Below are 17,061 nucleotides of genomic sequence, written 5' to 3'. Positions count from 1 at the left end.
AATGATCATGTTTTCTGCACATTCTTATCAGCCTTTAGGGTTCTCTTATTTGTTTCATAGACATTTGACTGCAAAATAAAAGTAGGTATATTCAAATATATGATTAATAATTAAAGCATTTGGTTACACACAACACAGTGAAATTTGCCTTGATAAATTGGAACTATATAAATACTGTTCTATATCTGCCAAGCAAATAATAATAATAATAATAATAATAATAATAATGGATAGTAGATGGACAGGTTTGAAACGGGAACATTAAAAACAACAAGTAACATCAGTCATGTCCTTCTACCCCTAACAAAAATGCCAGGAAATACAAGTATTGGATAGTTTAAAAATGGAGGGACCACTGCTATTATTAAATCCTAACCCACTGGTGGGGAACAACCAGTGGTACAGTTGATGATGAGGTGTGTACTACTAGGTAGATGGGTAGGTTACAGAGGTGGAAGCGGATATACTCTCCTATATTTTCCAATGTTTTTTGGCTGATAGGTGGGTAAACTGTATACAGCTAGAAAAAGAGGTGAGCATACCTGCGTATACCCTCCACTACGCCACTGGGCAAAACATTTCAATGATAGCGCCAGAAAAAAGGCCATGTTTCATGAATCAGAAGGGTTACCCTCCACTCATCTTATCAGGCTCAGCCGTACACTGCCAACTTTCATTAGGCCGAAGCTGCTTTTAGGTTTTTGTTCTGGCCACTTGGGGGCATAACTCCACAACAAGCTGAACATCCCACACGTGACATATTATGGCATTATTAAGTTGCTATGTCACATTTCTTAGCAAACAAAAGCCGACGTATGCATCCAGCAGTCACAGGGCGACATTAGCATTCATTTGAAGTCATGTTTATGGCAACCTGACAACTGTTTAGTACAATGTTCACTCTTTTGGTAGCTCCTGAGGAAAATTTCTAGCTCTTTAGCCCCCTACTAGCACATTAGGTTGCCACTAGCCGGTTGCTGCTTTGTTGGTGTGCCGTCAGTGCTGGACACATGACAGCTGTGGGATTATCAGAGCTCTTTCACTGAAATCAGTTTCCTGCTTTTGCTGGCATCAACGTTGACCAGAGCGATGACCAAAACAGTGAAGCTGTAAAACCAAAACTATTAAAGATGCTAAAGCACTCCGTAAATCTGAGGGGAACTTAAAAACGTAATGACCCATTTCACATTAGTGATTGTATCCATTGTTAATATACATATATTTATGAGTGAAGCTTTAACCTGTTTTACAAACATCTGTATTTAGGTCCAAGCTAATATTTAGCATGTTAGCATGCTATCTAACATTAGTCTCAAACTACAGCTGAGGCTGAGAGAAATTCAGTCAGTAGGCTAGTTTTGGAGTCAAGAACTTCAGTGTTTGACAAGCACAATTATGACCTGTTGGTGGCGCTAACTTAATAAAAATGTTAGAATTAATTCCCATTCTCAATATCTGTACCAGATGTACACGATTCATCAAACAGTTATCAAGGTATGTCACTCTGAAACAGTGTTTTGAATGAGTCATGCTGCTAGCGTGACTTATACCTGCCAATGAACCATTTACGCAAATTCAGTGCAACACAACACCCATACGCAACTCTGGTAAACATGGATGATAAGGTACGGGATCAAACAAGTACCCTTGAGCAAGAAGACATTCACCAAACAAATAGAGGGTGATGAAACCGCAAGGCTTGGTTACCTGCCAAGGAGGTGCATATAAGCATAGGCATCACACGGCTAAAAACTGATCCCTGTTCAGCCTTATGAGCAGCAAGTTGGGTTCAGGTTCATAAAACAGCATAAACTAACATTCTACAGACATCTCTGATATGGCTGAGAGCAACAGGCAACCACTTTGGGATAAACAGGACCACCTCAAATGGTAAAATGAATCTTCCTACAAGTAGGCTAATGGACAGACAGAAACAAATGACCTCTTGCGCACATTATGCACATTACAGGAAAGATGCAACCAGCAAAACTCAACAGTCACCTGGACGCTACACAGAGAAGTACATGCAAGTAACTGATGGTATTAGAGGTTTAAGTAGAAGACCAACTCTACTTGACCTGTTTACAGAAAATACTGTCTTTAGTCTGCCACCTTGTGGTGCCTATTTGGTAAACCACAAATGAATAAATGGAAGAGGATTACTTTAACGATGTAAAATAACAACGTGGGGCAGCTTAATTTCATCAGCAGTTGTGACAAACGGCAGTGACGTCAAAGGTCAACGTTATGGTTTCATGTACATAACCTACATCCTAAGCAGTGTAAGGTATTCATCAGTGTAAGTGCCAAAACAGTGCAACAAAAATATGTAAACAGAAGAAACTATGTAAAGAGGAGGGAAAATTAAAGTTATACATCTAGGCAAACTCAATCCTCTGAACAGTTACTTGGCGGTATTTTCAAAATAAAAGTCAGGCTGTTTCCTGTAGCTCTTACAGGAAAGTTAAATGTGATTTCAGAACGGTATCTTAGTACAATCTAGCAATTTGGCGTGCTACTTGAAACGGCATCATGAAGTAAAAAAAAAAACAACATCAGTGATTGACAACACATTGCAGTTGTAACGGAGTCCTTGCTCCATCGAGATTCAGAGCCTTAGGTGACACACACACACACTCACAAGACACTTAAAAACTACCAACATTGCCATTAGGAGCCTAAAAGGAGAATTTAACGGGTATTCTGTGCCGTTTAATATTTCACACATACAAAATGTGTTTGTTTGTGCTCTTTCTGGAGTCAAAAAAAAAAAGAAGCCCCCTGCCAAGCCCCCACTTCACAATCGTGTGGCAGTACTGTTTTTTCCTTGCCTAATATCAGAATTATCAACTCATTCACGCCATTTCCATTAGTTAACGTGGTGGAGTGGGCGGATCAAAAGGTCTGGACCCAGGCAAGTTCTTTCTTATATTAATGTTAATTAATATATTAATATTCATCACCTGCTGCTGATTTAGACATAGCTTTTTGGGGGTTTGGTCACTTGAACCTGGGAAGCTTGTTAAAAATGGCTCCCTGCTCCCTGCAGGGCTACACTGTAAATACAGTATACTCAATCCAGTATAGTTGACTATATGGCACAAGGGATCAGTGCAAATAACGTAATCTTTCTCAACAACATTAACCGTCTCCTGACCGACTCACCTGTGGAGAGGGAACTGCCTGAGGTTACAATTTACAGGGAGTGTTGAGATAAAAGACCCAATGAACTCATCTCACCAGCCCATTTCTAAACGAACCTTTCTAACCCCTGTGAGCACTCTGAAAACACATGAAATGATTTCACAGGAAAATTAAAACATCTGATCTCATCAGCGTGATTTAGGATAAAGTGTGTTCAGAGATGTTAAAGGAGGGTGACTAAGTGCCGTTGCAGATAAGGGATTAATAGAAACTGGGCTGCAGAAAGAAGTCAGAAGCTAAAATAAGAGGAGCTGCAGATCACATGTGGTCTGGGCTGGGTCATGCACGAGCGGAGGCCGGCCCCGGGGGCCTGGGTGAGTCGTGAGGGGTGGGGCTCTCCGTCTCGGAGGCGCTGGATTCATCGTCGTCGTCGTCATCGTCCGTCTGCTCGGCGCTGTGGTACAGCATGAGAGCCTGGGTCTTATGGGTGATGGTGATGGTGCAGGGACCCTGGGCCCACGGCTCCCCGTCCACCTGCATGGGCATCTTTGAGCTCTTGAGAACCAGCTGCAGAGGGACAAAAAAAAACTAAAGATGAGTATGAGAGTACTCGTATCTGGTCAAAAATGGTGATTGCTCGCTGTTGTTTTTTTTCTCTATATTTTTATTTGGCAACAGAAGGTTGCCATGGTTACACCCAAGTTTACCCATTCCTTTACCTTATGCTACAGGTAGCTGTTATCCACCTGAGGGATAACGACAACCCTTGGCGTCTATTATCTCATTCGCAGGCTCCAGACTCAGCTGCAGCGTAGAAGATAACGCTCACCGTCACTCCGTAATACTCCGTTACACTTTGTAACATTCCGTTAACACTCCGTAACACTCTGTTACACTCCGTAACATTCCGTTAACATTCTGTAACACTCTGTTACACTCCGTCACACTTTGTTACACTCCGTCACACTTTGTTACACTCCGTAACACTCTGTTACACTCCGTAACACTCTGTTACACTCTGTAACACTCCGTTACACTCTGTTACACTCTGTTACACTTTGTAACATTCGGTTAACACTCCGTATCACTCCGTAACATTCCGTTAACATTCTGTAACACTCTGTTACACTCCGTTACACTCGGTATCACTCTGTCACACTCCGTAACACTCTGTAACACTCCGCTACACTCCGCTACACTCTGTAACACTCTGTAACACTCCGTTAACACTCCGTATCACTCCATAACATTCCGTTAACATTCTGTAACACTCTGTTACACTCCGTAACACTCTGTTACACTCGGTATCACTCTGTAACACTCTGTAACACTCCATTACACTCCAGTATCACTCCGTTACACTCCTGTAACACTCCATAACACTCCACAACACTCCATAACACTCCATAACACTCCATAACACTCCATAACACTCCATAACACTCCATAACACTCCATAACACTCCATAACACTCCATAACACTCTGCATTTCCTAGCTGGTGTGAATTCTTAATGTCATGCTTATGCATTACCGCCACTTAGATGTTAGCACATCTCCTCTTGCTGTCTTGGTCCACCTTCTAGTATAAGAATCTGAAACTTCACACATTACTTTGTGTTGATGACTCTTCTGTTCTCCTTAATCAAGAATAAATAAACTCCTTTCAGCATAAGACATACGGGACTCTGGCACTTTGAATTCTTTTCTGGCATCACATCAAAATTCCTCCCTGAACACTGACCATCTGATTGGTAAAACCTTCAGGGGCTGCAGGTAGCCAGACAAAAAGCTCACTTCTTGGAGTGATAAAAAAACAGAAAGAAAAAAAAGAAAACTGTCATCCTTCTCCTCTGCAATTTTTTATAACTATTTAATTTCCATTAGGATTTACATTCATAATAATAATAATAATCGCTAAAAGTCTCGTATAGATAAAGACGGTTGCATTTGATGCAGTACTCATTTTGGTTCAAGATGCAAGTATATGATCTATGTAATCAGGTCTCCATCAGTGGATCTAGATGTAATATCATTTTCAGTGGGGTTAGGCCATTAGTAACGCAGAAGGTAATACAACATTTCTGATTCTTTTGACTGCCATATTATGGAAGGCTGAAGACCAATTTCCTCATAACGTGTCATTTGGTAATCTGATACGAATGCCAACAAATGGTTTCACAAAATGTATTTTCTTTTTTAACCCTGAGTTTTTTGGTCCCGCACTTATGACATCAAACCTAAACCCTACCTTAGCATTAATGTTTTTGATAACCCTGTACATAACTATGTAAAGTATTCAAATAGTAGTCAAATTCTTTTTCCTTGTTGTGCTTCCTGGGGTTGTCATGGTCACTCAGGCTGCAGTGCTAAATAGCCATTGTTGCTGAGGGGTTTAAGATTACCATGTAAAGAGCAGAGTGAGGTGGAAACAGGCAAAGGATATGAGCACATGCACGAGAGCGTATGCTTAATCAGATTAGTTTAAAATTAGATTCTCATGTGCTGTGACGAGGCAAATGGCAGTGAGAACTAATTCAAGACCCTCATTGTGTTTCTCCTTATCCACTTATTGAGGTAAACAGGAAGCAGTGGCAGAACCGTGTGTTTGTGCGTGTGCGTCATGGTCTCACCCTGACAGTGTGGGCCTGTCCCAGCCTTACAGGATTGGCCAGCTTGACCTGAATCTGAGCACAGTGGAAAGAACCAAACACACCCACCACCTCCAGCAGACCATCATCCAGCCTGCAGAATGAGACAAGAAACATCGCTGCTGCTCACTGTCAGTTGCCACGGTAACCCATAAACAACAACTAGGGATGAATTTCCTCTTCCTCATGTTACAGTAATAATCATCTGTAACTGTCCTGTTTGTGCAGGTCTTACCGTGTGGGGGGGCAGGGTTCATCCCCCATGCCCTCCCAGAGTCTGCAGCCCCCGCCCCAGTAGCCAATGTTACAAACTATGATGCCCTCCAGACTTGGCAGGGCCACCCTCTCCCCATCCAGCTCCAACTGCAGTAGGAACACACACACACACACACACACACACACACACACACACACACACACACACACACACACACACACACACACACACACACACACACACACACACACACACACACACACACACACACACACACACACACACACACACACACACACACACACACACACACACACACACACACACACACACACACACACACACACACACACACACACACACACACACACACACACACACACACACACACACACACACACACACACACGTTGCTTAGCATAGGGCAATATGACAAAAATCTCATATCATGGTTTAGGTCATTTCATATCCCCTTAATGATATATATCACCATATGGCATTTTTTTGTAAATCAAGTGTATATGTACAGTATAATACCCAGATTAGATTTAGAGCTGGACCCGAACATTCAAATATTCTTTCATTGGGAAGGTACTCGAGTTTCATTTTCAGTATTTGTTTTTTAAATAAAAAAAAATATATTTATACTTTTTTTTTCTTCATGTAGGCTATAAATAAAGGCAAACCGCTAATTACGTTTTCCAAGTATATTCTTTGACTATTTTTTATTTTATTTTTTTAATTGCACTGTTAAGGTGTGGCAATAATAACACCTCTCATTCTGGTTGGCAGCGTGTGACACTGACGGTAGCGGGTCCCCCTGAGTCCAGTGCTGAGTGATGTGATTTCCGATTTCTGATACGGTCATCTTATTAAAAGTATTGCTACTTCAACATAAATGTGTTTTGTTTGTACCTTACTTTGACAATAACTGATGGTATATTTAGAAATGCAGTTTCACTTTCACGGCGCTGTGTCAGACTGTTGGATTGAACGTCTATAATGAGTGTAGCAGTAGGTGCAGTTTCATGACGAGTGTTAGTAGTGCTGTTGATGACATCATGTTATGAGCAGATATTCACTGTTGGTTATTACAGAATATCAAAGCTCAAAGATCGCTCAAAGATCGCTACTTCCACTGAAACACTGCAGCCTGTGCATGTCAGAGACACAGAGCCACGTTATGCCTGAGTGTGTGTGTGTGTCGTGCGTCTGGTGTGTGTAACAGTTGTTCTCTGGTGACTTAATGAAGAGAGAAACACAGTCTATGGCCGCGTGTAGGCCTAATAACGCACGGAGGGACACCTTTCAGATTTAGCCTGTAAAGTGCATGACTGATGACACTGCAAGATAAACGATGGAGCAAATTATGAAACGATAGACGTTTTTCTATCCTCCTATGATACATATCGTCATATTGCATAGCCCTTGCTTAGCATGGCATAAAGACTGGAGGAGGGAAGAAATGGCTAGTTGAAAAATAGTTCTACCAGTGTTTAATGCTGCCTTTTATTAAAGCAAATAACAATTCCCAACACTGCACTGTAACTTGTATTCTTGTTTTTATAATTGTCTTATTTTATTTGAGCTTGTTTTTATTTTATTTTCTCTATCTTGACTTTTCTGAATTGCTCTTTAAAGTTTCATGTAGAGCACTTTGAATTGTGCTATATAAATAAACCTGCCTTGTCTGCTTCCAGTCTTTATGCTAACTTTACCCTGGCTGTGTGCTCTGGGTATTTCATTCACAATCAAGCATTGTGGAGAAAAGATCAAACAGCTGCACATTCACAAGCAAGCTCAGACAGAATATAAAAAACATTGTTCTAATTTTATCACTGCCGTTTTTTCCCAGCCACATTCAAGCAAGAAAGTCAAGAGAGAAGGAAGTCCCAGTCATTTAAGTCAGCAGTCTGCGATTCTCAACCACAGTGAAAACCTTTGGCATGAAGCATCTTCACACGCACAAAGCTACTGTACCTCAATCCTCTTATCCAGATCCTTACATTCCTGCACTAAACAGTCTTTGGTGCCATACAGGAAATACACAGTCTGAGGGGAAAAAAACAAACAGAAAAGTAAACATTAACAAAAAGCACTTTGTTTCCCTGGTGTTTCTCACAATGACGAGACAGACGGACAGCACATTCAGAGGTCTCCTTTGGATCAATGCGCTAATTCAAATTCAGTCAAAACATTCAGGATTTATGTATTCAAATGAGGAGTTTCTAACTCACCTTGTTGATGATGCGACTGGAGAAGAAGGAGGGTGTTTTCTCACGGTGTGTGTGGAAGTTGAGCGCCATCAGAGCATCAGGCCCCACAGAGAAGTAGTTGTTCATGGACAGAACCTGAGGAGGATGTGAGGTATACTGTATGTGTTATATGTCTAGCTGAGTGTGTCAGTGGGCCTGGCTCACAACATATCAGCAGGTAACAATGAGACTGCATATTGATTAGAAGAATAACAAGAGATCAAACTCACCTTTGGTTTACGGAAGTAGAGGCCTTTTGAAGCCACCTGCACTTTCCACCTGAAAATGATTATGTAGGAAATTAGCAGGATAACTAACATTTTAGAAATACAGACGGACATGAATGCAGTTCTAATGATGAAAAATACTGAATCCTTCTTTTCATTAGTTATTGTTGCCTTAAGTTTGAGTTTACAAATACTTGAACCAACGTTACAATGTCATGTGTTCATATTAAATGTGGCCAAAGCTTCAAATAATGAGGTAAACACATGTGAAAGAAATCCGTGTCAGCAAAACGCTCAGATTTTATATCGTTCTGAACACTCTGCTTTCTACCCTCGGCTCGAGGTGACGTGAATCCGTCTCAGATTCCTTTATATGGTCATCTGCTCCAGGCACGCTCCTGCAGTGATTACATTTTACATTACACTGCTACATGTAGCTGCATCCAAACAGCAGGGAAAGCTGTAATCTGGCGGATGTTGTTCATTTCTCCCCAGCTGGAACATGTCCAGTTGTGTGGCTTTTGGTTTAGAAGTCTTTGCTGGAGATTTTTCACAGTAGAAAGTGCTTTTTGAACATTAAAGCATGTAAACATGCTCTAGTAGAAACTCAAAATACAAGTCTGAACCTGAAAATGAGCATAATATGGGACCTTTTAAGTGTAATTCTGGCGCAAAATCATCCCATGATCCCATCATGTCTTTGTCGGCACTTAATATAAGCCATCGAGACAGTTTTTTTCGTGTAACAACTATTAACAGAGAAATCAGGGAGAGTTGCTTACAGCCGGACGTGGCTAACACTGATTAGCTCGGGGCATTCAAGGGAAGGCATTCAACCACTAATACTGCTCAAAATAACACCAAACCCCTGCAGTAGCATAAGAAGAGTCCTTACACATTAACCGAAGAATCAATGGGCTCCTTCCTTTTGGATTGACTTTGGTAATCCACTTGAATGGACTTTACTATGAGGCCAGTAGGTAAGTCTTTAAAACACTCTTTTAATACACTCCAGGTTCTTTAACTGTGTTGTTGGTGCTTTGTTTTATGTGTAAGGACTCTTATCATGCTACTGCAGAGGTTTGGTGTTATTTTGAGCAGTTTTAGTGGTTAAAAAAGACCTTTTAATGCCTTCAGTGCATTGCCCCGAGCTAATCAGTGTTAGCCACGTCCAGCTGTTAGCCACTCTCCCGGATTTCTCTGTTAAAAGTTCATATACAAAAAGAAATGCCTTGATGGCTTATCTGATGTATGTAAATGCAAAAAAAGACCATGGGATGATTTTGTGCCAGAATTACTCTTTAAAGGTTTGGATCACCCACTCAGGGGTTTTCAGTCACTCTGGCTGATTAGACCACTGCTTGGGTTACAGGTGGGCGGAGCTTTGATTGGAATTTATGAGGTCATAATTGTCTGTCTACCACTAAGAATGATAAAGATGTACTTTGTCCCGCCTTAGCAGGTGAAACAGAGCCAACTGGAGACTCTCAATGCCACTCAATCAGTCTATACACATCCAAGCAATCCTGAGAAGAGGTCAAATAAACCAGATTAAATGGAAACACCTGGGTGTGTGTGTTCAGAGGCTTTCATGCCAGCACATTCTTCACAAAAACACCCCTCAGCATATCGGAAGATCTTCTACAGCTACTATACGGAACTTGTACTTAACGAAACAGAAATATTTCTAAGCTGATGGATTGACATCATGCTGTGGAACGCTTGTTCCCAAAGCAAAGAGCACCTCACCTGTCCATTTTGACCACCTCGGCATCAAGGATGTTACGCAGAACCTGTTCCACAGGGATCTCTCCAGCGTACCCGGCACCCCAGCCCAAAGTGTTGGAAAGGTCATTTCCTGTCCCCAGGGGCAGGATAGTGACTCTTGGCATGAACTGGTCTTGGCCCTGATACAGGAGAACAGAAGAGCAGCAGGTGTGTTATTTAAGGTTGAATATTTAGAATCTTTATTAAAAGATATATATATATACATATATATATTTTTTTTAAATAATACACCCACGTGGCGTTTTCGAATAAAAGTATCGCTTTTCCATTAAAGGAAATATATATTTAGTCTGAATTAATATTTAAAATTTCTTTTTGACAGGTTTGACAATGACTGTCTGTCGTGTTCTGTTTATATTGTAGCAGCCAATAGCGGCCGGCATTGCGGGTTGCCAGGGTTGTCTGTTGTTTGGTGCGGCTACTGTAGTCTGGCACTGGGTGAAATGGAGAAAAACGAGAGTCAATCTAGGCCAAGCATTCACTCAATGGACTGAGATAAAGGAGTTCAACCGCATTAAAATGCACGCTGAAATGGCTACGTTTCTCCTTCGGTAAGCTAACTTTCATGTTTACTTAGCTGTAACGGCTTGTTTTTTTACTTGTTTTTATTGTGCAATTTGCCGGAGGGGATGGGTTCAAACAGGCTCAAACGGACTCCAGTCTCCTGTAAGCTACTGGGCCGGGTCTGATGAACATGACAACCCGACTGCTAGAATTCTTTTTTGTTTTTGTGACTATGATCTTGAAACACTAGATGGCGGTGTTCTGCTCATTCTCCATATCCAACCTTTCACCAGGCAAATGAAGTGGCGGTACACAGGTGGATAAATTGTAAGGAAATTCCTTCTCATAGCTCAGAGACGGTCCTATCTCACCTTCAGCTTCATAGTATCAACAGCATCCAGCACCCAGCCCACTGTGCCGTCACCCCCACACACCAGCACCCGCACACTGCCGGGGGGCAGCAGGGTGCACAGCTGGAGGGCTTTGGAGGGAGTCAGCTCAGACAGGTCAAACACCTGGAGGAGAGACAAAAGACAGGATTAAATCATGTTTTGTGCTGAAACTGACATCTCGACTGATCCCCTGGCTTTAAAAAAGGGATGCCATCTAAAGGGAGAGTTAAAGGATGATTTGGTCTCACTGAAGATAACATAAGAGAAGCCCCAGCCTCACCTGCACAGGATTCAGAACACTGCGAAATTCTCCCAGCAGAGCCTCCCCCATGTTGTTACCGCTACGTGTGTTCGCCAAGACTAACACTGGAGTCCAGCCACTGCCACAGGAAGACGCCAGCTACAGAAACCCACACATATATTGCTTAACACAACTCTGGAACACCACATTAAAAAACCTACAGTACGAGCACACTGCGGTCCCAAGCAACCCAGTCATATCTGCAGCACCTTGCTGTACTCGTCGGGGTGTCTGCGGCGGAGCTTGTTGACACAGTAGAGGTAGTGAGGAGGGATGATGAGGCTGTGGAACTCGCCCAGATCGCACTGATTTAAATCCGTCAGGCTGTCAATGCAGTCATCGTGCACTACGGTCTGACACCACACACACCTGAAGGCAGAGGGACACATTGTTGTTAGAAAAGCAGGAAAATACACAGAAGCAATTCCTGCGGAAGGAAGGAAGGAAGCAAGAGCATGTATTAACTGCAGGGGTGCAGGTCCATCTCTGACACTGACCTCTGAAGCTGTGATGCTGTCATTAGGATTAGCCGAGTCATTTATCAGACAATGTGAGATTATGTCAGCTCTCAGAGAGCAGCGGCAGTCCATTAGATGAAATTAAAGACAGGTTAGAATAAAACCCCATTATGGTATGACAACCTAAGATTTTACAGGCATGATAGTATGTACTAGTGATGGACTGATACATTCGACCGGCCGATGTTGTGGGCCAATAGTTGCGTTTTTTAGGTGTCTCAGTATCGGCTGATGCAGGCTGCAGGGTTTGCCGATAGTTTTTACCCGGCATTATTTTCAGACAGGCGTCCACAGGCAGCTCTATGTTGATGGAGATGCCTTTTTTAAGTTCAATAAATGTTCCCTTTTTTAAAAATTGAGACTTGTAATCATCACTGTGTCATGTTTATGATGTAAATTGAGCGAGCAAAAGTAGTATCGGCTCCACATATCAAGAAATTCGGCAGCCCGTAATGGTCATCTGCTAAGGCTGATGAAAAAAGAAAATGGTATGGGCATCGGCCCTTAAACATCCATATGGTCGATCACTAGTATGTAACCATCTATTTGACAAATAATGCCATGGAGTTCTCCATGTGTGCAAATACCATATGATTTACACTCTCACAAAAGACTTGATAATGGACAAGACAAGTGTGGCCAGTGCCCTGGGGCCTCAGACTACCAGGGGTCCGCAAAACATTATCTGACCACTAGGGTCCCTAACTAAGGGTGCCTAACTTTGCACTTATACAGAAACAAACGTGCCCAGGTGCTTCACGACACACACACACACACGCACGCTACCTGAAGTCGCAGAGCTTCGGTTGGGTCCCACACTGCTGTTTGCATACTGCGCAGTAGCTGGCGAGGGGGACGTTTCCGCGGACCCAGCGATGTCCCATGCCTCCGCCGGGGCCAGCGGGGGCCATGATCTCCTTGCACTGTAGGCTTCGGTCGGCCCGGCGCAGGCACTGCTCGTCGGCGCACACTCCGCAGCAGTCGCAGAAAGCCCCTTGGAGGATGTGCTGGGAGCAGACGCAGCAGTAGGTGGGCTTGTTGAACAGGTCCGTGTAGTGCCAGCCGTGCTTGCTCTTGCGAAAGAAATCCTTCATGTGCGTTTTCCGCTTGGAGCGCTGCGCGCTGCACCACAGGGTGATGATGACCGGCACGATGACGGCCAGAGAGGTCCAGAACAGCAGCGTCCACTCCTCCCGAGAGCCGCAGTCGTCGCGTACCTCGTCCCCCTCCTTGTACATCGCAGCTGGACGGGTGGTGGTGCCTGATGCTAATGGGCGGAAATTAGAGAAGAGCAGAGCTGCGGTGTGTTAGCGACAGGGACGCACGCCACCTTTCCCCCGCGACACGCATGTTCACGGACACTCACGGGACCCTTGTTCTGATAGCAGCTTCGATCTCAACATTTGGATGGGGACTAGCTATAAACAAGAGGACAGCGGTGTGACGCCGAGCCAATGAGCTACCTCGCTACCTTAGCTTCGTCAGAGAGTATTTGAGTGTCAAGATAAGTCCGTTTACCAGTCAAGGGAAAAGATTAGCAACACTATAATCATAAAACTAGCCTACTCTATTGAAGGTTAAAGTCATGTATTCAATTTTTTTAAGCTGCATTGGAAAAGTATTAGTAATATAAAATGTAGCTGACCCGAGGCATTAATAAACAAACCTTTTTCTTGCAGAATGGTCCATGTCTGTGGTGGAAGAAATACTCAGATCCTCTTTGTAATGAAGAGTTTCAATACAGCATTGTAAAAATACTCTGTCTCACTGGTGTGCACTCATGGCCCAATTGTTGAAAAATGTGTGCTAAAGTGCCCCCTGGAAGCCAAAACACATACTAAAGTACGCTATTGGGAGCCAAAACATGTGCTAAAGTGTACTCTAGGAGTCCAAATGTGTGCTATAGTGTCCTATAGGAGCCAAAACGCATTCTACAGTGCCCTCTAGCAGCCAAAATGGATGCTAAAGTGCCCGCTACGAAATTAAATTGATGCTAAAGTGTTGGAGCCAAAATGTGTGCTTGAGGCGCACTCACACTGTCCGTCCCTACCGTGCCAACGCACGTTTCACAGCTTAAGTCTAGTTCGCTTGACCAGTGTGAGTGCAACCGCGATGACGTCAATCAATGCGTGTGACGTGTTACGGCGTGATGATGTATAGGCAGCAAGAAGCATTATGCCGAGGCCCAGGTAGTGTGAGTACACACAGGCCTAGGGGGGGGGGAGAGGGCGCCTTAAGTGCTCTATAGGAGTCAAAACGTGTGCTAAAGTGCCCTCTTCAGTGGCGAGGACACGCTATGTGCCCTTTTTTTCCTTTTCAAAAAGTCTGATTAGCCTACATAAATACAAGTCCTTAATTAGAAATATGACTTCATGTTGGAGAACACAGGTTTTACATACATATTCTGCAGAGAAATGTCCCTGTGGCTGATACATTGCTGTATGATTAGATTTCCGATCATGACGCATGAGCAGCATTATACTGTTGTGTTTCCAACCTAGGGTTCAGGCCCATCCAAACGGTGAAAAGATAAATCTGGGATGATTAAATAAGTCTCTCCAAATAATGATAATTAAAAAAGACTGGATCAAATGTGAGACATTTCCGTTTTATTTCCCGTTTGAACGAACACGGAAGTAACACAGAGCACCTCTCGCCGTTTCTATCATCTCTGATTCTGACCGCTGCTGCTGCTGCACACGCATGCGCTCTGCGCTGCACCGTGAGCTCATGGCGTGTTAGATAATCACATTGAGGGAACAAAAAGCTTTCTCTGCCAAAGGAATTAATCAAAGCAACATTATCATTAAAGTGCGCACACTAGGCTACTGGAGGCGCATGCGCAATGCACCGGGGGAAGCTAGAAGTAGTGGAATCGGTGACAATGACGCACAATGACGTATTTACCCATACGTCACTGGCAGTGCTGTGATCCTGCGTATGGATAAATACATAAATGGTCTGATGCGCTCTTAGTATATTTTGTCAATCAATAATTAAGTTGATGGGGGGGGGGGGGGGGGGATTCTCTGGTGATTAGTAACAAGTAAATCCATAACAATAAAAATAAATGAGCTGATATTTTGAAATAAGATAAAGCGTGTATGATTCTTGCAATGTGGCCAATGTTAATGATGATAATAACACAACAAAATCAACCATGGTGTTAAAGCAAACTGATGCACTGAAACATGAGATCCATGTTATGAACTGTTTTACCCTCTTTGCCCCCAAGTTCCCATAAATCCCTACTCCAGTGCTGAAATAATAGGCTATTCATGTGTGCTTATTAGTGGTTATTTGATTAAAGACAACTTTATCATAAATATACAAACGACATGAGACAGAGTTCCTATCGCAAAACTTTTTTCTCCTCATTTATAGTTTCATTATAGTTTCAAATGAACAAACAACATGACATTACAATCTTACAATAGACCAACAGAAGCAGGTGCATACAAATATATAACAAATGATAAATAATGAACTAATTAAGTGCTAGGCTTTGTTTGTAAATCATATTCTTTTTTCATCCGAACAAGTTTTATTACATTTTTTTTTTCACGACATTAAAAGTTTTAAAACAGAAAGTAACCGTGCAGCTAATAACAGGAAATGTCTTAAGATTTACTTTAGTGGTGCAAATCCACCCACCTACATGATCATGGATGGATAGATAGATAGATAGATAGATAGATAGATAGATAGATAGATAGATACATACATACATACATACATACATAGATACATAGATAAATCGAAACATAGATAGATACATAGATACATAGATAGATAGATAGATAGATAGATACATACATACATAAATAGATAGATAGATAGATAGATACATAGATAGATAGATAGATAGATAGATAGATACATACATACATACATACATAGATAGATAGATAGATAGATAGATAGATAGATAGATAGATAGATAGATAGATAGATAGATAGATACATACATAGATAGATAGATAGATACATAGATAGATAGATAGATAGATAGATAGATAGATAGATAGATACATACATACATAGATAGATAGATAGATAGATAGATAGATAGATAGATAGATACATACATACATAGATAGATAGATAGATAGATAGATAGATAGATAGATAGATAGATAGATAGATAGATAGATAGATACATACATAGATAGATAGATAGATAGATACATACATAGATAGATAGATAGATACATACATAGATAGATAGATAGATACATAGATAGATAGATAGATAGATAGATAGATAGATAGATACATACATACATAGATAGATAGATAGATAGATAGATAGATAGATAGATAGATAGATACATACATACATAGATAGATAGATAGATAGATAGATAGATAGATAGATAGATACATACATACATAGATAGATAGATAGATAGATACATACATAGATAGATAGATAGATAGATACATACATAGATAGATAGATAGATAGATACATAGATAGATAGATAGATAGATAGATAGATAGATAGATAGATAGATACATACATACATACATACATAGATAGATAGATAGATAGATAGATAGATAGATAGATAGATAGATAGATAGATACATACATAGATAGATAGATAGATAGATACATACATAGATAGATAGATAGATACATACATAGATAGATAGATAGATACATACATACATACATACATACATACATAGATAGATAGATAGATACATACATAGATAGATAGATAGATACATACATAGATAGATAGATACATACATACATACATACATACATACATAGATAGATAGATAGATAGATAGATACAAACATAGATAGATAGATAGATAGATAGATACATACATAGATAGATAGATAGATAGATAGATAGATAGATAGATAGATACATAGATAGATAGATAGATAGATAGATAGATAGATAGATAGATAGATAGATAGATATCACAAAGAGATCATCACTTATTGAAACGGCTCTAACAGCCTCAAATGCATCACCAATCTTCGACATTGGCTGTGTTTGCATCGCCATCTAGTGGACAGCACCCCACTTTCTTCAGCAGACC

The 17,061-nt window shown here is 41.4% G+C and overlaps 1 protein-coding gene across 1 annotated transcript; it reads right to left on the bottom strand.

Moving 5' to 3' along the window:
• Positions 1 to 37: 37 nt before the first annotated feature.
• dgke (diacylglycerol kinase, epsilon) lies at positions 38 to 13,456 on the bottom strand. The gene is made up of 11 exons (XM_083928796.1): positions 12,783 to 13,456; positions 11,688 to 11,847; positions 11,458 to 11,577; positions 11,157 to 11,300; positions 10,243 to 10,400; positions 8,497 to 8,545; positions 8,249 to 8,362; positions 7,992 to 8,063; positions 6,030 to 6,157; positions 5,777 to 5,888; positions 38 to 3,711 (listed from the first exon to the last, which is right to left on the bottom strand). Exons 1-11 carry the CDS (start codon positions 13,232 to 13,234, stop codon positions 3,484 to 3,486), a joined length of 1,737 nt encoding a protein of 578 aa, XP_083784922.1. The 5' UTR covers positions 13,235 to 13,456; the 3' UTR covers positions 38 to 3,483.
• Between the last annotated feature and the right edge of the window lie 3,605 nt (positions 13,457 to 17,061).

The sequence above is a fragment of the Echiichthys vipera genome (genome assembly GCF_963691815.1).
Source record: "Echiichthys vipera genome assembly, chromosome: 2".
NCBI classification, from domain to species: Eukaryota; Metazoa; Chordata; class Actinopteri; order Perciformes; family Trachinidae; genus Echiichthys; species Echiichthys vipera.
The sequence above is the reverse complement of the archived record's forward strand: the minus strand, read 5'-3'. Positions and strand labels throughout refer to the sequence as shown.